The sequence below is a fragment of the Camelus ferus genome, chromosome 8 (genome assembly GCF_009834535.1).
Source record: "Camelus ferus isolate YT-003-E chromosome 8, BCGSAC_Cfer_1.0, whole genome shotgun sequence".
Classification (NCBI taxonomy): Eukaryota; Metazoa; Chordata; class Mammalia; order Artiodactyla; family Camelidae; genus Camelus; species Camelus ferus.
The window spans coordinates 28,819,623-28,843,831 of record NC_045703.1 but is presented as its reverse complement, the minus strand read 5'-3'; the positions used below and the strand labels follow the sequence as shown (position 1 = coordinate 28,843,831).

The 24,209-nt window shown below is 45.2% G+C and overlaps 1 protein-coding gene across 7 annotated transcripts in view; it reads left to right on the top strand.

Annotated features, from left to right (window-relative positions):
- Window positions 1-24,209, top strand: part of SCML4 (Scm polycomb group protein like 4) — a 122,375-nt gene that overhangs the window by 78,739 nt on the left and 19,427 nt on the right. For 6 of the 7 annotated variants that reach the window (XM_032484637.1, XM_032484640.1, XM_014561559.2 and 3 more), the window contains 3 exons: window positions 4,168-4,297; window positions 5,635-5,835; window positions 9,969-10,163. In XM_032484637.1, coding sequence (XP_032340528.1) covers window positions 4,168-4,297; window positions 5,635-5,835; window positions 9,969-10,163 — 526 coding nt within the window. Of the gene's footprint in view, window positions 1-4,167; window positions 4,298-5,634; window positions 5,836-9,968; window positions 10,164-18,409; window positions 19,739-24,209 lie in introns of those variants that run through there. The other variant, XM_014561560.2, reaches the window with a different exon arrangement.

Here is a 24,209-nt window from a genome sequence, read left to right as displayed (position 1 = left end):
CTCATACAGCCTTGTGCAGCCAATCCCCTCACTCTTGGCCTATCTCCTTTTAAATTCATTTCAATGAATTTAAATTCATCTCCACACATCCCATTGTGCCTTCAGTGCTGCTCAGCAGCTATGCTTCATTCCCCCACCTCTCCCTCCAACTTCATCAATATACTCTCCTCTGCCCTTACACACAGCTTCCAGCGTCACTGAGAAATTAAAAGCCATTGGAAGAGGCCTTCTGTAAGCTCCCACCTCCACATACCCAGATCCAGACCCTCTTTCCTTCCTATTGCACTGGATGCAAAGTCCTTGTTTCTCCCTAAGGCCATAGCTCTCCTCTGATTCACTAAGTCTCATCCTCTCTCACCTACTCAGAATCCCGATGCCAGCAGATCTCCACTTACTCCCCTCTGTCATCAAATTTTCACTCTCTACTGAGTTAGTTCCATCAGCATTTGAACATATTTCTCCCATCTCAAAAACAAAAGCATCTTTTAAAATTAAAAAAAAATTAATTGTGACAAAACCACATGGCATAGAATTTACACTCATAACCATTTCTAAGTATACAGTTTAGTAGCGTTAAGTATATTCACTTCATTGTGCATCCAATCTCCAGAATGTCTTCACCTTGCAGAACTGAAACTCCATACCCATTAAACAGCTTTCCAACTCCCCCTCCCTCCAGCCCCTGGCACCCACCATTCTACGTTCTGTTTAGTGCGTCTGACTCCTCTAGGTACCTCATATAAGGGGAGTCATACAGTAGCTGTTTTTTTTGTGACTGGCTTATTTCACTTAGCATAAGGTCCTCAAGTTTCATGTTGTAATGTGTGTAAGAATTTTCTTCCTTTTTCAGGCTGAATAATATTTCCTTGTACATATATACCACATTTTGTTTATCCATTCATGTGCTGACAGACATTTGTAGTTGCTTTCAGAATGACGATTATGAATAATACTGCTATGAATATGAGTGTAGAAGTATCTCTTGGAGACCCTGCTTTCAGTTCTTTTGGAAATATACCCAGAGTGGAATTGCTGGATAATTCTATTTTTAATTTTTTGAGGAATGCATCATTTTAAGCATTCTGTACCATTTGACATTCCCACCAATAGTGCACAAAAGTTGCAATTTCTCCCCATCCTCATCAACACTTGTTATTTAAAAAATTTTTTTTATAGTAGCCATCCTAATGGGTACAAGGTGCTTTCTCACTGTGGGGCAAAAATCTTTTGATCCTGCTTTCCTCTTGCTATGGCTAATTGCTGCTCTCCTTTAAGACAAGACTCCTTGACAGAGTTGACTTTACTTCCTGATCCCAACACCTCTTTCCCCATTATTTCTTGAGCTTATTCCAATCAGGTTCTCATCCCACCTACTCTACCATGACCTCTCTTGTTGAAAAGTTGCTACATCTAGCAGCCACTTCTAGTCTTCCTTGTCTGATCAGAGCATTTGACATGGTTAATCACTCTCTCCTTCATGAAACACTTTCTCCATTTTGCTCCCACATCACCACACTTTCCCAATTTTCTTTCTACCCCACTGGATGTCTTTCATGGTTTCTTTTGCTGGTTCCTCCTCATCCCTCTAACCTCTTCTTGTTGGAGTCTTGCAGGGCTCAGTGCTTGGATCTTTCTCTTCTCCATTTACACTCGATTCTCTGATGATCTCATCCATTATCATGGCCTTAATTATCAACTCTCTATTGATGATTCCCAAATTTTAACCTCGGTTTAGACTTTCCCCAGAACGCCATACTCCAGTATACATACTTGCCTACTTACCATCTCTACTTGGATCTAGGCATCTTTAAACTTGACATGTCCAAAACTAACCCCTGATATTCCCTAGTTCTCTCCACTCTCCCCTCCTTCTGACTCCACCTACAGACTCTCTAGCCCAAACCTTAGAGTCATCTTTGACATCTTTTTTTCTCTCACACACCACATTCAACGTGTGGGAAAGTCTTGCTGGTTCCACCTTCAAAAGCTGTCCAGAATCCATCCCCTTCTCATCACCTCCACTGCTATCACTCTGATCCAACCTACCATCATTGCTCTTCTACCCTAGATTAGTGGTCCTCCCACTTTTTCTCCTTTCATTTCTTCCAACACAGCAATCAGAAAGATTGTTAAAATGTCCGTTTAGATTTTGTAGTTTCTCTGCTCAAAAGAGCTCAGAGCAAAAGTCAAAGAACTTGCAGTCTTGCTAATCCCTGTGGCTTTACCACCTCTCCAATCTCACTCTTGCCTCCTTGAAGTTGCACAAATACTCCAGGCATGCTCTTGCCTCAGGACTTTTGCACTTGATATTCTCATTCACTGGAATGTTCTTCCCATAAACACTGGTATGACTTGCTCCCTCACCTCCTTGAAACCTTTATGCAATATCATCCAAGAAGTGCCTTAACTGTCCTATTTTAAAATTTCAACCCAAAATACAATTCCTCTCCATGCTCCTTCCCTCTTTTTTCATCCTCAGCTCTTACCATCTCTAACATACTATATCATTTTCTTGTTTATTCTGTTTATTGTCTGTTTCCCCCCATCAGAAAGTCAGTTCTATGAGGACAAATATGTTTCTCTGCTTTGTTCCCTGCTGTATCCCCAGCAGCTAAAGTAGTTTCTGTCCTGTAATGTGCACTCAATACATATTTGCTGAATGAATAAATAAATGAATTCAGAATGATTGGATAACTAGCAGTAAGAATACTATTTTCCCATGACTATTATTATTATTACATCCTAAAAATCTGGGAAGCAAGTTAGGATATGGATGGGAACTGCATATATATTAACAACGTCTTACTACTCAAAGCTTGGTCTATGGACCAGCCAGCATCAGCACTGCCTAAGGAACTTGTTAGAAATGCAGAATTTCAGGCCCCACCCCAGGCCTCCTGAATCAGAGTCTGCATTTTAATGAGACCACACCCCCCCAGGTGATTGATTGCACCTTGAAGTTGAAAAGCACTGGTGTTGAGCAGCGGTCCTTAATCTTAGATTAATTTTGTACTGGAATCATCTGAGTATCCGGGGTCCCACACCCAGAGATTGATGTAAGTGGTCTGGAGTGGGGTCCAGACATAGGGCAGTGGTGAAGTGATGAAGTGACTGACTTCCTTATTATTTTTGGGTGGACAGCTAAGATTAGAAACTTATCTGTCAAACCTTGGTACAGAGAGTGACTTGTTGGTATTGACACATCAACCAGTCATCTCCACCCTATTCCATAACAGCAAACTTCAGCTCCTTATTTGTGATTTCAAGTGAGGGACCTTCCAGGTGGCTGCTTGTCACTACCAGAGAATGCGCTCATGTTCACTCTCAGCTGCCTAGATGGTCTCTGCTGCAGAGGCACTCTACCCTGCTGAGAAGCACGTCAGCCGCTTGGGGGAATGGCTCTTGCTCTCTCTTTTCCAGCAGAAGCCAGTGATCTTTGTGAGCAAAAAGCTCAGCAGAGTAAGCAGAACTTCAGGGACAGTCTCTGGGTGGCTGTCAGGAAAGCCCTGTCCATGGGAATCTCGACAACACAGGGGCTCAGGCTGGGAACTGTCCCCCACTCTGCGTCATGCACTCGAGGGCTTGCAGATTCCAACTGTCCATACCTCTTTGTGTCCCACACATGCTGCCTGACACAGTCATTTCCTGGGTGGCTCCACTGTAAGGGTGGGGGATGCAGAGGTGACCACTGCGTGTGACCCAAACTTGAATCTTTTTTTTTCTAATTGAACTATAGTTGGTTTACAGTCTGTGTCAATTTCTGGTATATTAGCATAGTGATTCGGTTTTATATATGTATTCTTTTTCATATTCTTTTTCATTACAAGATATTGACTGTAGTTGCCTATACTATACAGTAGGACTTGTTGTTTGTCTATTTTATATATAGTAGTTTGTATCTGCTAATCCCAAACTCCTAATTTATCCCTCCTCCCATCCCTTTCCCCTTTGGTAACCGTAAGTTTGTTTTCTATGCCTGTGAGTCTCTTTCTGCAAACTTAAATCTTGGTCATGGACTTGAATCTGAAGTTCAGCTCCCAAAGCTGCACAATAGAAAGGTGTGGAAGCATGACAGAGTCGCAGTGGTTAATCAACACCCAGGAAAGATCCTGGGAAGGTGCAGAGAGCATCTCCAGATTTTCATTGACTCTGGGCTCTCTCTTGCAGCTCAAGTCTCGGGTTCTCATGACTCCGTTAGCCCTCTCACCTCCGCGGAGCACGCCAGAGCCCGACCTCAGCTCCATTCCTCAGGATGCAGCCACCATACCCAGCTTGGCGGCCCCACAGGCTCTCACAGGTATGTCAGGTGAATGAACTCCTGGGCTGTGATGGTCTGCCCACCATCTAGAGTTACTTTGTGAACTAGAGAGCCACCTCTGAGATTGAGCAAATGGAAGATTTAGAGTGTTAGCTGGACAGCAGGTGGGGTGCTCAGGTTCCCTGAGAACAGGATTTAAATGTTTCACAGCTTGGATTATTTAAAATTTGTTTTCAATGCACCTTGGGTTGCTGGCTGCCATAGATGGGTGGGGGACTATGAAGAGTGGTTGGTGGCCCAATTTTTTCTTTTCAGAGCCAGGTTTATTTTGCACCAATAGTGAGCCTACTCACCTTGAAGTTGCTTCATTAGTAAAGGAAGTAATAATACCTAAATCCTATGTTGAGAATCAAACAAGATAAAGTATATACAGTGCCCAGGATAGAGTAGCTGTTCAATTAAAAAGTGTTTTTCTTCAACTTTGTTGTTACTGTTTAATCCTTCCGAAATCCTAGTGGTCTCCTCTTAAAGTCCCTCTTGAACACTCCTTTGCACTAGTGGCTCCCAAGGTAAGATGCTCATACCTGGGGTGGAGGCAAGGGGAGACATAAGAGGAGTCATTAATGTATGGAAGAAAATACGACATCTGCTATTATTTCTTTTCTTCTCATCCTTTAAAAATGTCTATTTTTTATTATGTTTTAAAATTTATGCAATACATTGATACAGTTGAGAAAGTGTATAATCTATAAATAAACACACACTCTTTGGGGCATGTGTTCAAACATTTTTTACCGATGGGGTGTATTACTTTAAAAGTGTGGGGACAATTGGTTGGGCTCATCTAAATGGACAGCTGACTGTTTATTATTCCTGAGGTTGTAAATAGCATTCTCTTTAGAACTTCATTGAATCAATAGTCTTTGGAGTGATTAGCATCATGTTGCTTTTTTTATTTACTTCAGGTTAACAAAAAAAAAAAAGGGCAAATATTATGTATAGCTTGATAGCTTCTTGGGAGGAGGGAGGAAGATTTTGTGTGTGTATGTTCCCAGCATAGAAATATATTTATACACATGGTCAACAATTGTCCATAATTGTCTACGATTCAGATTTAAGTACACCAGAGAGGACCCATCTGTCTGTCTCTTCCCAACCAGGAGGCCCTCTTGAGATCAAGCCCTGGTGGTTGGAGGTGGTTGGCTCTACTGCCTCTTTTACTTCTTAAGTTGGGAAAAATTGGTCCCACTTTGGCCTTTTCAGCTTTCCCAAGGCCAAGGCCAAGGAGGCATGGCTGAGGCACCCCCATACACACGAGAGCCACCCCAGGCCTGATGTGTGTTGATGCTGAGGGCTTTGTGGGTCTGTTTCCACAGTCTGCCTCTACATCAACAAGCAAGCCAACGCAGGGCCATACCTGGAGAAGAGGAAGGTGCAGCAGCTGCCCGAGCACTTCGGGCCCGAGAGGCCGTCGGCGGTCCTGCAGCAGGCTGTGCAAGCATGCATCGACTGTGCTCACCAGCAGAAGCTGGTCTTCTCCCTGGTCAAGCAGGGCTACGGTGGTGAGATGGTGTCGGGTAAGGCGCCGGAGCATATTGTATGGGGAGGGCTGTGGGTGTCTCTATGAAGAGGAAGGAAGCTATAATCAGGCTAGGGGGACAGGGGCTATGGCCAGGGTCCGTCCCTATCTGCTGGTGGGACCTTAAATGAGCCTGTGTGCTGAAGGCCTCTCTCAGGGCTTCAGGAGGTGATACTTCCAGACCTGGACAAGAAGACTAGATGACTGAACTCTTACCCTTGACTTATCTCTTTCTCTCATCTCCCACTTGCAACCCATCAGTAAATCCTATCACTCTAACTTCAAAATATATCCAGAATCCAGCCAGGTTTCACCACCCACAGCAACCATTCTGGTTCTTTAAAAATCTAAGTCAGATTATGCCCTTCCTCTGCTCTAAACCCTCAATGGCTCCCATGTCATTACGAGAAAAAGCCCACATCCTTATAAGGGCCTCCAGGCTGTATGTGACCTGACCCTGGGTAATTCCTAGTCACTTCTCTTGAGTCCACCATTCGGCACTGGCCACAGCGGCCTCATTCCTATGTCTTCCAACCACGCTCTTGTCGCAGGGTCTTTGCGCCTGTTGTTTTCTTTTTCTGGAATGTTCTTTCCCCAGCTGTCCATGTGACTTGCTCCTGGACTTCTTTCAGGTTTCTACTCAAATGCTACCTCATCAAATTGCCCTTTCCTGACCACCCTGTCTAGCGTATCAGCCCTTGTCACTATTTATTCTCCCTTCCTCTGCTTCGTTCCTTTCTCATGGCACTTAACACCATGCAGGGCAGTGGGGAAAGCTCGTGGTCTCCACCCCATCTCACAGGGCATCTTTTAAACAGGAGCCTTCAGGGTCAATCCCTTCTCCCATTGTCGCCACCCTCCTCCAGTTTCCGCCCTGACCCAACCACGTCCAGAGGGAGTAGAAGTTGTCGCCACAGGTGAGAGGCAGAATCAGAAGCTCTGCCGCCTTCAAACGTTTGCCTGCAGAGCCTCTCCCCTTCTTACCCAAGGCTCTCTACATACACAGTGGTTGTCACCACCTGCCCTGAAACCCTTTGCAAGATGCTTTCACTCTAAGGGGACAGGTTGGTGTCTTCTCTGGTCCAGCATTGTGGACATGGCCTCCATATCACCAGGGAAAGAGGGGACGATTCCCTCACTGTGGGGCAGTGCAGGTGACTCTGCTGGCTGGCTAAGAGAGTATCGGGGAGAGGGGCCTCTAATGTGGCTGCACCCTGAAGAATCAAAGCAGAAGCATTTTATGTAACTCCAGATCGACCCCAAGGGCTTGGGGGTGGAGAGGTTGTCCAACCCAGCTCCCCCAGCTCTGATTGATTCAGACTCCTTCTGGAGCTCCCTCTGAGCAGGAAGCTGGGTCTGACTTGCTAGTAATTGATTAAAATAGAACTTGGCAAGGTCTGAGTGCATGTGTCTGACCCAGGATGACTGTTAGGAGACACAGCAGATACAGCCAGAGGCAGGAGGAAGGAGTACTACACCAAGAGGGGCCAGGGGCCAGCAGGCCTCTGAGAATCCCTTTGCCACTCTTTTCTTGGTTTCCATCTGAGAGCCAGGTTCTCGATCTTGGGCTGCCCTCTGAGGTTGAAAGCCTTGTCCTTTCCTTGCTAAACAGCAGGGCTCATGACACAGACTTGTGCTAAGAGAAAGCTCCTCCTGTACTGTGTGCCCCTCCACCATCCCCTGAATGAATCCCGTCTAACTGAGTTCCTTGTGGCCCCCACCCTCTAAGCTGGGAGAGCTGACCCCATTCTCCCCGCTCTCCTCTCAGCCTTTCTGTGGCCTTATGGGCCTTGGTGCCAGGGAGGAGGTTCTACAGTGCTTGGCACCAGCAGAAGAGCAGGCAGAGCCCTGCCAAGTTTCCCTGGCTGGGGTATTCCCAGGAAGGCCAGAGCTGAGCACTTGGTCTTAGTGTCTTGGAGAATGCAGTAGCACTGAGGGGACTCCTCATGCTACCTCCTTGAGGTTGTGAAGCGGCAAGGTGGTCTTCCATGTTTCCGATGGTGACATGGAAGCCCAGCCAAACTGTGATATCGCCAAGTGGTTTAGGGAGGGGCTCAAAGAGCCAGACTCTGCCACTCTCTCCACTTAGAACCTGATCCTTAGGGCACTGCTTTCTAAACATTCCCATGGTGTGACATGTAGAAGATGGTGACGTTGGTGCTGGCACCAGGGGCTAAAGGAACTTAAACTGCCATGGCTGGGCCTCAGGCCACCCCAAAGGCTGAAAGGAACAGCAGCGCGGTACCCATGGACCATTCCCAGCACACCTGTTGGGATGCTCTGCCTTAGTCCCGCTCTCCCAGAGGGGTAGACTCCGTGATCTCACAAATTCCATGTCTGCTTCCAGGAGGTGGAATTTTCCCAATATCTCAGAATGTATACGCACTGATTTATGGCACAGGCCTGATGCCCCAGACCCTCTTTCTGTGGGTTCAGTCTTTTAAGGTATCAGAGGCAAGCAGCAGCACCCACACCAAGAGAGAATTTCCAGAGAGTCTGAGTGGCCAGGATGACCCCCCTACTCAGCATCTCTGCTGGCTCTCCCAATCAGAGTCACCTGGAGTATTTAAGTGACAAGCAAGTGCCACTTAGAGGCCACATGAGCTCGAAAAACCATTCCACGACTTCTCCTCAGTCTCCTCTTCTGTATTATGGGATCATAATCTTTTCTTCATTGACCTCATAGGATGGTCAAAAGGCCTAAATGAAATGATGGATTTGAAAGTTCTTATCAGACTATAAAAAGCTACACAAAACAAAAGGATTCCTTTGATTTTTAATTTAAATGGGTGTGTGAGGGGTTGTTGTTTATTTTTTAGTTCTGAAATCAAAATTAGCTCTGGTTGCTCTGCAGTGTACCAGCCTTTGGGAGATATAGTATAAAAACTCAGGCTGACCTCCAGGTGTGAGCACTGAGGGCAGAGCCCAGCAGGGAGCAGAGTGTCCTGCTGGGGATCTTCTTGCATGTTCGCTGCACCAGAGCTGGTGTGCAAGCTTCACGCTGCAGCAGAGGGCTGTGAGGAGAACTGCAGAAAGGAACATGCTCTGGGCTGGAAGAAACTGGTGCCTCTTCTAAATTCTAGTAACCTAGAGAAATTGATCTAGCATCACTGTGGAGAGATGATTGTCCTTTTATAAAGATTCCTCCCCAGGAGGCTGAATAAACCCTGAACTCCGTGATGCTGGGTTAGAGTTGGAGACCTCCAGATAAACTCATGTTTGTTTGAATAAACTTATATATCTAGATCTAGGCTTATCTATCTTGATCTACCTACCCATCTAGATCTATCTATCTAGAGTTGCTGGGAAAAAAAAAAGGGAGTACCTCATAGGGATACAGGAGTCAATCTGAAAGCTCCCAAATACAAAAACTGGAGTAATTTAGCAACAAAATAAATAACACAGTATTGGACAACCCAAAGTACAAAATATCGAGTCTGCACTGATATAAATACATACATACATACATACATACATACATACATACATACATACATACACGAAGGAGAAGGGCCACTTCTTCCTTATCGTAGAATTCCAAATGATGCAGAGACGCTCCCTCTCTGGGAGGCGGAGCTCAATCCTGCCACCACCCTTGTGCGTGGGCAGGACCTTGTGACTTTTCTGGGGAACAGAATATGGAGAATACAATGGAAAAATGTGGCAAACACTACCTTGGTCAGGAGATGAAGGTTAACATCGCAGTGATGTGATGTAGATATTATGTACTCCTGATCCGATGTGATGAGAAGTGCACTTCACCTCTGTGGTCTCCCTCCCCAAAACCCATAACCCCAGTCAAATCATGAGAAAAACATTGGACAAGCCCAAATTGAGGGACATTTTAAAAAATACCTGACTAGTACTCTTCAAGACTGTCTAGATCATGAAAAACAAGGAAAGTCTGGGAAACAATTTCAAACCTGAAGAGACCAAGTTTACATGACAGCGATACCTAATGTGGTCTCCTGGATGAGATAGGACATTAGTGAAAAAAATAGGTGAAATTCAAATAAAACTTAGTTTAAAACAAAACAAAACTGAACAAACCAAACCCTCCTCCCCAGGGCTGACGGGCTTGAGGCTTTCTCCAGAGTCCAGCTCTGAGTCTCCATCTCTGGGCTTTTCCAGTCTCTGCATCCTTTGATGGGAAGCAGCACCTGCGGAGTCTGCCCGTGGTGAATAGCATTGGGTACGTCCTTCGCTTCCTCGCCAAGCTGTGCCGGAGTCTCCTGTGTGATGACCTCTTCAGCCACCAGCCCTTCCCCAGGGATGCCAGCGCCTCCGAGGATACCCCCAAGTGCCAGGAAGGCAGGATAGAGTCAGGTAGGCTTTGTCTGTCTGTTTTCCAGAGACTGCAGATGGTTCCAGGTGTCTCCACCCTCCCAGGGCAGGTGAGACTGCCGCCCAAGGGGCTGCTGGGTGCGCTGCTGCAAGAGGCTCACAGGCTGCCTCTCTGAGCACTGGGGAACAGTCAGGGCCCACCAGGACCAGGGACTCCCTGACAGTCCCCACCCAGGATGCAGTTGGAAGAGATGTCTCTGGCTACTGAGAGCTGACATTATAGCTTTTAGGCCTGTGATATTAGAATTTAGACAATGAGACTGCATCACATGTAATGAGTGATTTTTTTTTCCCTCTGTCTTCTAATTAGGACTCTTGGGCATTTATTCATCATTTTTGAGTAATTGAAGGACTACTAACCTAAGGAAAAAAGAAACCCTGAAGAAACAAGGGCTAACAAATTGATTACAGTGGACCAGTCTTGGGACTTCAAATTCCTACCCATGTCAATAAAAGTGTCTATCATGGCAGGGATTTGACCTGGCCATAAATCAAATCTGTCCTCCAATGAGAGTTAGTGTTTCTCTTTCATCACAGGGTGGAAAGTGACCCAGGGGCTGAATGCCTTTTGCACCACCTGCCCCAGAATAGCTCAGCATAGGGAAGTGACCAGTAGGAAGCAAGACCACACAGGCAAACTTGCCACACCATTGTCTGCCCAGTGGGCTAGATGCCGACGGGAGTTGCTCCTTCCCTAATTAGCAGCCCCAAGTTATGGATTTGCAAAGAGTTGAACATGACTCCAGGTTAGATTCCAGGTTCCCAAGGATGAACATACATGTTGCCTTTTTTCTTTCTCCGGAAGCAGTGTTGTTGATACATAAAGAACACATAGACAGTGAAACTGGAATTTAGCCACTATGTCATCTTGCAGACATTTGCTGAACCCTCTTCTGTTCCAAGTACCATGTGAGACCCTGTCTCAGGATAAGGCAAATATGTGAGTTTAGGAGTTTTTGAGGTACTGAGTGACCAGTACAATTAATGAAAAACTGATACATTTACAGGTATGTGCTCACAGACAGGCTTAGCATTCAACAAGAGGATATTTATAATAAGAGTGGTGAGGACATCAGGGAAGGATAACATAGATTTTCTCACATATTGTCAAGAACCTTGTCTATAATTTTATTTTAAACTCTCTGAGACCTGGGAAACAGGAAGGAATTTGGCCTTTACAAGAAAGGTACCTAATTAAATACAGTCTGTGTGAGCAGATGCTATATATTTTTATGTTTTCCTTGATGTCTCTATATGTGTGAGCTTGGGAAAGTCTTCTCATCTCTCTGGGCCTCAGTTTCCTGTGTGAAATGAGAGGGTAGAGTTGCTCATATATAATGTTCCTTCTGGTTCTGATAGTCTATGATCTGGCCTTTCCTGTAAACCTTAGTTGACTCAGAAACATACTGTAAAGTTAATGTATCTTCTAGTGATCTCGCAACGAGAATAGCAGAATGATTTGATTTCACTTTGCAAACCTTTGAGTCATTGTTACACTGAACAGACGATGACCCAGGGGACATAATCATAAAGCCACATAATCCGTGTCTCCTGTTCTCCTTTAAATGTATCCTGTGAGACCACTTCTTCCCTGTCTGTGGATGAAATTTAGGGCAAATCTTATGACTTTTATGGCTTCTTTCAGGGACCAAAACAGTCTCTAGTCAGTAATTAATATGTCCAGGTCAGTGTGATAATCAAACTTTAATCTTCACTCAAAGATGTAACTTCTCAGCTGTGCTTCAGGCCAGTTGCCTGCAGCAGTAAAGGGGGGCATGGTTGGCTTCTCTCCACCTCCCTCCCAAACCTATGTTTTGGCCCCTTCCATATCTAGCTAATAATGATTCAAATCCTTCCTGATCAGAGTGAGGGAAGGAGGAGGGACAAGAGGTAGGAGAGTTTTCACTCGACTAATCCTGCTGCGAGCTGGCATCAGGCTCGCCGGTTCTGGCAGGCGTTTCAAGCTGATTCTTCGTCCTGTGGGCTCTTACATGGGGCCTTTGGTGATCCGACCATCTCTCACCTCCATGTTCATTGACATGGACAAAGGTAACTCTGGCTGATCACTTACAATTCTTTCCACAGCCTCAAGGCATCTGAGGGTAGATCTCTAGCTTCTTTCTTCTGAGACCCCCTTGTGCCTCCAGACAGTCCTGTGGAAAGGATCTAAGATAATCTCACTCCAGATCTTTCTTCTGATGGCCCGCATCCGGTCCCTGAGAAATACACATCCTTTGCTCAAACAAACTCTGGGCATGCAGGTTGATCTCTGCCCCTCTCCTTTGTTCTGCCATCAGAGAAGCCAGACTTTTTAGTTTCTCATGGGAATCAAACAATAACCCATTGGGTCTCTTGAGCTCCAAGGACAGATATCAAGCTATTCACATGGCGACACTGAATGAAGCCCTTGGGAACATATGAGACCATTCTGTCCACAAGTCTTCTTCTATTCAACCTGTTTTTCAGCCTCTACAATTTCTCTTGTAGGCTGCATGTGGGTGATCATCTTCAGGTGTAAAACTGGCTTTCAACCACCTCTTTTCGCAAGATCTGCTCACTTCACTCTGGTCTGGGTGTCTACGGTCTTGCAGCTTCAGCCGAAACTGAAACTAAAATAATTTCATTTTAACATCCTGTCCCAGGAGCCTCTCTTCAGCTTTCCTTAAGTGATCATTGAGGAAACCCTTGCCCTGGTTTCCACCTTATTCTCTCCTCTTCCAAGCTCACTATGCTGAATAGAAGTTCCTGTCTTTTTCCTGGAAGTAGCGTAGCTGCCTAACTTCTTCCCTTGACTGAGGCAGGCATTTTTACCTGGAAGCTGGTTTCCTTCCTAGTTGGCTTGGCTTGGCTTTGGAAGTAATGACTCCAGTTGTCTTAGTGAGCCCTTCCCTAGCCCATAGCTGCTTTGAAAAAATGAATTGCTCCAGATCAACCGACCTTGTGGAAATTTCTCCTCATGCCGTGGGTATCACAGAACCAAGTGCTGTGTGTGTCATGTATCCGGGGGCCTCAGGGAGGGTGGAGGAAGCAGCCGTGGTACAGTGAGCTCTGAGCAGCCCCCTGGCACACATATTTCCTACCTCTCTGCCAAGGGGCCTAAGATGACACCATTAAAGAGTTTACCTTTAGATTAAGACATTGCCTCTTTTGAAGTGCCTTGTTAAAGCTCCCTTAAAGGATAACATGTCAAACTATTATTACTTTAGATGAGGAATTAGTTTTTCACTCGCTTTCCCACCATTGTGGCAAGAAAGGCAGGTGTATTTATGAGGGAAGGGTTGGAGGGCTTTGTTGGCTTTAGGCTTTGTATCCATCCATAGGACCATGTGGTTTCTAAACAAGATCATATGGTCTTGAGTTTATTTGAACCAGGTCCTGCTCTGTCCCAAGGTTGTTCAGTCAAAGCTGAAGTGTCCCATGCTGAGTGGCACACAGAGAGTTTGTCAGCATTCATTAGGGCATTTCCAGAAGTTAATCAGATAGTAAGAAAATGCAAAGCCATGACACATAAGGAACTATCAAAGAAACCATGATGTTTGTGGCAAGAAAAAAATGGATAATTTGGGGAAGACATGATTTTCTGTTCCAAAATATGACAGCTGGTCATGTGGATTTGTTCTCTGTGGTCCTGAAGATGGATTTAATTAAACCTGAGGTCTTGCCACTAAAACTCTGGTCAGGAATATTGTCCTCACCTGAGAAAGGAAATGCTCAGTGGCCCTTATCCACTCCTTCACAACAGATCCCAGGTGTTCTGAAGACACATTAAAGTTTGAGAAGCATGGGTTTAAGGAATACTCTTCCAGGTAGAGGACTCGGCCTCTGAACAACCAGACCACTCCCACAGGAGTCAGGTGGGGTTGACACTGTAAAGAACTTTGAAAAGTCATAGCTGTTCAGAGTAGAAGGGGTTGCTTGGATGGAATGATCTCCGCATTATTGGTGACAAGTACAGGTGTCCACTTATCAGGGCCATTGGGGTGAACTCTGGCAACCCAGAGGAGTAAGAGCAAGATGTCCTCTCTGGTCTCTTCCAAGCTAAGAGTCACGGCTGGAGGTGGCAGAGGTCAGCCCTGGACAGCCGGAGGACAGGGGCCCCAGGAACCCTCAGGAGGGGACCCCCAGAGGTGAAGATGAGGATACCAAGACAGAAGGGCTCATATAAGAGCAGGGAGAGCTTCTTCCAAATCTCTTCCCCAGACCTTTGAAATATAAACTCTCTTGCCAAATGATCTTTCTTCTTTGTCCAGGGAAAACCTACTCAGCTGCCTGAATTCAGTCTGAAAGGTAGGGACCTTGGCTTGGAACGTCAGTCATTTTCCTCCAAATCTCTTAACCAGCAGCCAAACATTCATCTTTTAGGAAGAACAGTTCTCTGGGTGCTTTAGGAGAATGGAAGCAGAAACATGGATTTGATAACATTTGTGGTTCTGTCAGAAGTCATGAGATCATTACAGCGGAAATTTTACCTTACCTTTGAATGTTGAAAAAAAAAGTTCGCGATTATAAGTAAGCTTTCACCACGGCTTCTCAACTTTAATTATGCCCAGGAACGACCTGGGCATCTTGATAAAATGCAGATTCTGACTCAGTAGGGCTAGGAAGGGGCCTGAGAATCTGCATTTCTAAAAGGCTCCCAGGCGATGTCCATGCTGCTGCTGGTTGAGGACCACATTTTGAATGAGAAAGGATGTGCTGATGTAGTCCTGCTCACATAGGGAATTTTATTTCAGGTTTTCAATAAAATAATTCTATCTGGGCTAGGACAATGCTGCCCCTGTACTAGTGCTGCCACTGAAGATGACCAAGTGCCCCGTGGGTTGGAAAAGAACAGAGGGGCTTGAGAGGGCACAGACAATGTGCAGATCCAGGTCAGAAAGAGGTCTGCAGCACTGGGAAGAGGGTGAAAGAAAGGAAAGAATGATGACGGGCAAAGGTCCCAGTGTGGCCTGGTCACCACGGGCAGGAGGGTCTCTGTTGCCCTTTAAGCATCCCCAAATCCCTAGAAGACATCCACCTGTTCTCCCACACCCTTGTTTACCCCGCTCAGTGGATTTAATTCCGCCTTATACTGCTAGAATCTGGTCCAGCTCTCATCTCCCAGCTAGACAGCCTTGAAGGCAGGGCCATGCCGTCCTCAGCAGAGCCTGAGATGTAACAAGTCCACATAAATATTTGTTGACTCGAACTCTATGCAATACAACAGAACAAACTGTCTGCTCACCAAGCGTAGGGGAGATTTCTTTGGAAACCACAAATGTGGTAGCTGAACTCTTCTGCAAGATCTAATTTAGCAATTGGTTTCCTGCCTTTTGAAGGTTTGACCTGATGGGAACAAATTGTTTACTTTTTGTTGAGTAGCTTTTTTGATACTCAGATGGTGGGGGTGGGAGATGAGAAAAGACATTTATTCTTGAGACTTGATGTTTTCTTCCTTGGCTGCTGGTCTTGGAGCCAATCACCAGGAAACTATTGGAGTAATAGACACAGTGTGTTCTGTTATGGTTGAACCTTCATATCCATTCATCTAGAAATTAAATCTGCTTCCCTGTTGAACTACAGATTTGTCTAATGTAATAGTTCTACAGAGAATGACTATCCAGAGAATATCTCTTTTTCCAAAAGATTGTTCATTTCAAAAAGGAAATAGAGCTTTTAATGGCATAAGTTCCATTATATAGAAACGCTCCCATGGTCAGTCGGCAAACATTTTCTTAGCTCCCTCTACTTGTGATGCCTTCAGAGCTGAGGCCACTCATTCAGAGAAGACGGCACAGAAAGGCGGCAAAGGGGTCACGTGGAGTGGGTAGGGAAACTGAGCCCAGATCTTCTTCTCTCTGGCTCTTTGCTTTTCCTCCCAAGCCTGTCTGTCAGTAGGACCCCATTACCCACACTTGCTGGGTGGGGTGTGTCCTGTTTCTCAGCTCGAAGGCTGACTGCACAAAATAGATGTTCACAAGTGGCTTGTGGTACCCTGTGCCACTTCTTGCAGCAAAGATGTAACAGAACACAACAAACATCAATGCCACTTAGCAAAATCTGGGTAGAAACTGCGCTCCAAATAGATCAATTATCTTTTCTCCACTGGGTTTCCTATCTTGGCCCCAAGGAGTGTTTCGTCCTTATCCTTGGTCCTTGCTACACCATTGCTGGATGACTTCCAGCAGACCCTATCATTCTAGACACCAGGAGGACTTTCTCATCCCTACAAAATCCACACAAATTGGCCCATTCCACTGACATTAGGCATAGTTTGACCTGGTATTTTTAAATATTATATGAAATGATGCAGGAAAAAAAAAAAGAAATGAAGGAAGGCATGTGCAGGCCAGTGGTTGGAATATTGTAGAGCTGTGCTCATTCTGTCATAGCCACGGGCCATGTGAACAAAATGAGCTGTCTGCTTCTCAAGCCGTGCATTGGAAAGGGGGCCATTTGGAAAGAGAACAAAGCATAAGTGTCAAGCTCAGTTCTTAACAATCTTTGCAGAAAGTTTTGATAGAAAGGTGAAAAGAAAAATGGCCACAAGTTCCACAGCAAATACAAAGGCCTTCATGTATTTCCAGACAGATAGGTCCAGGAGAAGCCCAGACGGAGCTCTTACCAAATGGAATCGGGAGCGTTTGCCAGTGTAGAATTCCTGATCTTAGTTCTGCCTGTGTGCCAATATGAGTTCATTTAGGAAAAGCCATTTATTATATTTTCAATGATATCACTCATTAAAGTGTAATATCTATACATATTTTAAAACATTGAGCTAAAAGGGAAAAATGTAACCTCTAAGGGAAATACTAGGTTTTGTAGAATTTGAAGTAGATTTTTACAATTTTCACTAATTTATTCCTCCTTTGCACTGTACGGTTTAGGTTCTTTTTTGAATCCTGTGGATATTTTTTGAAAATTTATTTTTAGCTTTATTTTTTTAGAAGCATACTCTTTTTTTCTTTTTGCCCTTTTTTTAATTTTTTCTTTCTTTCTTTTTTTAATGGAGGTACTGGGAATTGAACCCAGGACCATGTGCATGCTAAGCACACACTCTACCACTGAGCTATATATATACCCTCCCCCTTGAGTTCTGTGGACACTGAGGAAGCACAAGTATTCAATAGTTATTGACTAAATGAATGAATGAATAATATTCCAATTAACTTGTTGGAACCTCCCAAGGAACTTTAAATATGGGGTCAATAGTATAATATTGAATCATGTTGACCAATTTGACAATATTTTAATAGAAAGTATATATATATTAAAATGAAACAAAAAGAAATTAAGGTAATGCTCCTCTTGTGTAAGATCACAAATAAAATCATTCTGTGGATTAAAGATGCCAACATTCAAGGCTTGAGGAGCAGAATGATGATGATGGTAAATCCCTAGTAGACTTTCTACTGTTTGGGAGAGCTCCTTCTAGGAGGGAGTGTGGAGAAGAAAAAGACCCTGTCAAAAAAGAGGCCATATGGACTCCTTCTTCCTATAAGGCTGGTCTCAGGGATTCTCTAAAAGACACCTCCACCCCTGCCCCATGCCTCTCTTCAAATAAAGAAACCTACTGGAAACCCTCCCCTCTGTTCCATGAGGTTAACTGTCATTTATGTGACCCCCCCACCCATCAGTCCCCCATAAGCCACTCTCCAACTGATCCGATGATGCTGCAGGCACTGGGCTTAGCTGCAGAAGGCCTTTTGTATCTCTGGCAGGCCTTTCCAAAGAGGCTCCTGCCCATGGGGGAAGAGGAGATACAGGGAATGGGCAAGGTCTCTAAGGGATCTAAAGAGATGGTGACCATCCAAACACAGAAAGCACAAGGACTGATGGAGACAAAGAACTGAGGATATGAGATGTGGCCATTCCCAAATCTCCAAGGTGCACACAGTAGCTGTAACTGGAGACTCTCTCCTTCGGGCTGTTCCCCTTGAACTGATACCCTGAGCCTCTGTGGTGGGTCCTAAGGTAATATCTGCAGGTTATCCACACCAGTATCTACTGACCATGCATCAGAATTAGGGTTAAAATGGCAAATCATGCCAAGAGGAATTGAAGCAACTTTGGAAACCAGTAGGCTTCTAAGATAAACTCCACGAACTCTCTCTTATTAATGGGTAGTCTATGGGTCTCAGACATAAGTAGTAAATTCCTTGATTTTGAAAAAAAAAATCCCATAAACTTCCTGAGAGAGAATTAGATATTCTATAGCAGATACATCCTAGCTGCTACTGAATTAATAATTACAACTTCCAACCTGGAATATGCAAAGTCAAGAGGAATGAAACAAATCCTCTTTTCCTACCTGTATTAGCTATCTATTGCTGTGTGACAAATTACCCAAAACTTAGTGGTTTAAACATTTATTTCTCACAGTTTCTGGGAGTCAGGAGCTCAGGTGCAGCTTAACTGGATCCCCTGGTTCTGGGTCACTCACAAGCCCACAGCGTCTCAGAGGTCAATTAGGGAAGGATCCACTTCCTAGCTCATTCATGTGGATGTTGGCAGGATTCCGTTTCCCCGAGCCTTTGATTCCTTGCCACATAGGCCTCTCCACGGAGCCTCTCACAACGTGGCAGCCTGCTTCACCCATGTGAGGGATACTGGAAAGTACTGTGAACCTTCCTCAGAGTCAGGATGTCCATTTAGAACCAAAACCTGTATGGCGTTCTCTATTCCAGGGACTCAACATTTTCCTGATTAAGCATCACTTTTACTTTGCCCAGAGTTCTATGAAAGACCAAAAAGTGCGGGGGCTGTTGAGGGAACAGAGCTTGACTGCGGCCGGTCCCCCACTCTCGCCCTCCTCCACCTCTTGGGAATTCCCATAAGCCTTGGGGTAGAGACTTGGCAAAGCTGCAAGACCATAGAGAGGCTGGTTATGGAAACTCCTCTCCTCTGGAGACTGAAAGGGCATTCATTATTTCAAACGGCTGACGTTGGGCAAAATTGCCTTTGGGCAAGTTTCTACAAGAGGAAATCTTAAATCTTAAAGAACAAAGTCTCAGGCAAACGAGAAACACTGGAAAGGGCTAAAGAAGTTTCAGGTGTCAGGCATTAAAATTATGGTTGGTTTCTGTCCATCTCATTAGGGGAGAAAAAATATAAATGTACTTAAATGGACCTGAGGGGAGTCATAAGGTTGATTCTGAGGGCTGAGTGATCTGAACTTAGAGACAAGCTTGAAGAAAAAATCTATACTGGCCAGAGACCAAGTTAATGGAAAATTTAATTGAAGCGAATGAAAGGCTAAGCCTCATAGGTGGTGTGGCCCGGTGCCCTTTGAACCAGGAAGGCTGGGACAAGAGGCCACAGAGGGCTGTAAGGGAAAACGTGATGAGCTTATCTGAGCGAGAACAAGGGGCGGGACCCAGCCCCGGAGTAAAGGAAATCTGCAAACCTCCACAAGAGCCTCAGTGAAAGGCAGCAGGAGGGCAGAGAGGAAATCGACTGGTTTCTGCCACCAAGAAGTCCCTCAGAGGTCCTCCCTACCTCCCACAGCACTGAGCACCAGCGGCGCTGGAGAGGGGTGTGCGGGACGCTGCCTGGTGGCAGAGACACGGCAACCCAAGGTAGGAAGCTGAGCCCCACCGTCCTGGGCTCTGAGCAGGGGAGGGGCAGCTCTACCAGGACCCGCTGTTGTTTCCTGGCCCTTCTCCCTCCTGGCCCTCTTTCTCTTTCTGCTTCTTTCCTTGCAGGTTTCTTTCTCTGCATCCTGGAGTTTACTGGCTGTGATCCTTAGGTGGTGGTGCCTGGTTAAGCATAGGGGGATAGTTATTCCACGGTTATTTAAGTGGTGGTATTATCGGACCCACAGTATTACTTTCTTTCCTAATCTGGGTTTCAAGGCCAAGGATCTGTGGTGCTACCGTCTCTTTAAGCAGCAGAGCCAAAGTGCTCCCACATGGAGCCCTCTGGACACTGGTCCAGTGGTCTGACCTTCTTGAGGGCCTGGGCAGAGTTGTGTGGCCTGCTGGGCTGGGCAGGCCTGCTGGTAGTCAGTTCCAAGAGAGGCAATGGCTCCCAGCCTGGGGCAAGGTAGCAGAGATGATTGTAGAAAGGATTCACTCTGAGCAATGGCTCCATCATTTGCAAAGTTATGACTGATGTGGAGAAATAAGGTGGGGAGTGGAGGGTGAGAGTGTGTGTGTGTGTGTGTGTGTGTGTGTGTGTGTGTGTGTGTGTGTGTTTGCGTGTGTGAGAGGGAGAGAGAGGAAGAGAGAGAGAGGAGGAAGGGAATAGAGAGAGAGAGAGAGAACTGTTTAGTGCTGGGAAGAATAGTGTCTGAGACTCTGGGATGTAGGGTTATTATTGCATGCATAGATATTATTTGAGAATAAGCTTGCAGATGGTGTTGTTACTGCTTCTCAGGGTTTCATCTGGTTAGAGAATCCAAGTAAAGTGCCATTAAAATTATTTAAATAGATTAAATACTCCAAATTCACTTAACTGTGGGCAGTTGGGTCTTGGGCCCTACACATAAAAAGGGACCAGCAGCCCCTGAACTCACCCTCACTCAGCAGTGTCTGGAGTCTCATCCATGTGGCCACTCTTTCTTCCCCAGGCCACTGTCACTGCTTTGAGACTTTCTCTTTCTCTCTCTGGTTCTTGGCTTTCTCCTTCCTGTCCCTCTGCCTCTTCCTGCTTCTCTTTGGAGGTTCTCCGCATTCCAGGTGCTCAGCTGACCCTCCAGAACTGCAGCAGGTTGGGCCGTCCTGGGAGCCGAGGACGCAGGGGCATCCCCCAGGCCTCTGAGGGTGCAGGAGGGGTCCACACTCCTGACTCACACCCTGGAGCTCTGTTCCCCAGACAGGGAGGCTGAGACATGGTTCAGATTCAGAAGCAAAGAAGTATCCTTTGAGGCTTGAGTGGGTTTGAACTGTTCTAGAGTGTTCTTTGGCCTCACAGGCAGGTTTTATACATAGCAGCTGGAGGAAACTGTAGTCCACAAACAGATCAGCCATGGTGAGGAAGGCACATCAGCCTCTCCTGAAAGTTCCCGAGACATTAAAGCCTGAAAATTGTGGCAGGCTTCTTAGAATATGCCTTTTTATTTAAGCATGCTCTTGTGATTGGACGAGAGCAGTTTATTCCTTTTTCTGGATGAAAGACTTAATGATTTACGAGTGGCATCCTCAGTGTCTTTGACAGAGGCGGGGAGTTACAGAAGAGAAGCACATGAAGTGCCTCTTGTTTACCCTGCTTTGCCAAGCTGGTGTCCACAGCAGTGAAACGGCCTTAAATAGAATCTGGGTTGGAGCCACCTGTTCAACGAGAGGTGCCAGGGTGACAAAAGAGCTCATTTCAAATGAGAAGGGATTTTCTAAAACTCCAGGAGAAAAGGACCCAGGAACGTCATAATCTGTCAGCCCTGTGGTTTGCCGCGAGTCTGTGCGCGGGGCTTAGATCCGTGCAGGGCACTCACGCTGGACGATCCCAGGTCTGCTGGCCCCATCTGGTGTTCACTCACCAGTCAGCCACAGAACACTTGAAAAGTGTAGTTACCTCTCTACAAGGATAGATTTGATCCTTCTTTTTACCAACTTTAAATAGTGGTTTTAGGTAACAAACAATTCACGAGACACATTTTATTAAAGTTCTTAAGCTGCTAGAAGTTCTGCATACCTATAGTTCATCTTAACCTGCATGTTGGATGACTTAACGGTTTTAATTATAAAGGGTATGTATCCAGCAGTCATCTTTTTAACTGAAGTAAGAGGAATTGGGGTTAGATGTAAGGAAGAAGTTTCAGGCAGTGAGGTTTGTGGCACAACGACCTAACTGTGAGGAAGCTGTAAAATCTCTTTGGGGAAACTTTAAAATAAGAGGCTCAGTTATTTTTTTAAACATTTTTTAAAATTGAATTATAGTCATTTTACATTGTTGTGTCAATTTCCAGTGTACAGTGAGAGGCTCAGTTATTTACTTTCTTTTCCTCTCGAGACACCACCCTGCCTGAAAAGAAGAGTTGGGGTCAGCTCAAGGCACCTTCACAGTTTTTGCTATATTTAAGTAAAACCTATAGAAGTGTTTCCTCAGGAAATTCCTTTAAATGGATTCATTTTGTTTAGTCTTAGCCTTTAGTCATCTTAAGTAGTGATACCTTATCATTAAAATATAGTTTGATGGGCTAATTATATTTTATTGCTGTACACTAAAACATATGACTATAAAAAATAATGTTCACCTGTTTCTGTGTCTTCCAAAAAGATGCATGTTCAAGTCCTAACCATGGGTACGTGTGAAAGGGACCTTTTTTGGAAATAGGGCCTTTGTAGATGTAATGAAGTTAAAATGAGTTCACACTGGATTATGTACACTAATCCAATGACTGGTGTTCTTACAAGAAAAGGGAAATTTGGATACAGACACACCCAGGGAGAATCCCATGTGACAACAGCGGCAGAGATTGGAGTGGTGTGTCTATAGCCAAGGGGCACCACGGATTGTTGGCTACCACCAGAAGCAGGTAGAGGCAAAGAAGCATCTTCCTCTAGAGCCTGCAGAGAGAGCACGGCCCTGCCGACACCTTGATTTCAGACTTGAGTGTCCAGAACTAGGAGACAATATATTTCTGTTGTTTTAAGCCACCAAGTTTGTGGTAGTGTCTGCAGCCTTTGGAAACTAATAGACCAAAGTATCACCAAAAATCACTCCTGTCCCACCAGTGGCACATATTTAACACCTGGGAAAATGCTGGGCTGGGTGCTTTGTGAAGGGCCTTTCCAGCCCTATGGTTGCATGATGATGGCCCTCATTGTATCAGTCATTTTTACACTCAGGTGTGATGTCATTGTCAGCACTGCTATTTATAAAGGTGAGGAAAAGGCTGTTTTAAGCAGGTTTGAGCAGATGCGTCTCATCAATTCTGAACAGCACCCTGGTGTGTGCACCTGAACGTGCTAATCACTCCTAGGCTTCCTGGGAGCTACAGGCTGTGCAGGATCACGGCTGGGGCTTGGTGGTCTGGTCTCCACGGCTGTGCACCTGGCTGCCTTCGGAATCATGGGTGCATCCTTTGCTGGGTAGAGGACTATTGCTTGATGCTCTCTCAAGTCGATTTTACTTCCCGATGAATTCGTTTGGATCATAGCCCAGAAGCTGGCTTTTACTACCTTTGATCTCACCCATGGTTGTCAGCAGTTTTTAAACCAATAAAATCCATGCTCCCTTGTTCCCCATTTCCCCACATTGTCATAGGAGAACAATATTCCATCTGCATCTGTATTTTCCAGCTATAGTGCAGATTGGTGAACTATCTGCATTTCTACCTTAGACTACCAGAATTACATAGGCATATTTAATTTGGGTTTAAAATATTTAATAAATAGAATGAATGTTTTAGTTAGGGCCTTTTTTCATTGTTTATCATGCATCTAACATGAAGCATTTATATTTAGTCCTTTATAATCTGAATTTTAATGTATCTTCTGTGTAACAGCAGCCTTACTGCCCAAATGTCTACTTAATAAATACTTATTGAGTGCCCTTTGTATGCCAAGCACCATGCCAGACACTGTGAGTAGCTTCCTCATATATACCAGAGCACCTGCCACTGGGGACACCAAAAGGATTAGCATCCCAGAGGATGAAAACTTTCCAACAAAGGGAATGTAATGGCAGCTTTCCTGCTCACTGGTTTGGAATGTGCTGCGCCATAGTAGGTGCTCGGTAAATGTCAGTCTTCCTCTTCCTCAGTCCATTCAGGAAGCAGCCTAGTATACAGTTCCATAGCCAGGTCCTTCCTGCTGATGTCTTCTGACCCGGAGGGAAGATGCAATAGGGGCCATCCAGGTGCAGGTGCAGACTGCCAGTTTCTTGAAGTCATCATGCAGCACTGCATTAGCCACAAAGCATGAGGCGCAGAGTGTGCACACTTTTTGCTGCTCAGATTCCCTGTGTCCTAGTGGCCAAAGTGGTGTCAGACCTGACCATACAACAGTCTCAAGAATGTGTTCACAACCAAACATTGGGCCTCTGCAATGACCTTTTAAAAATAGCTTTATTGAAGTATAATTCATATATCATATAATTCACCCATTT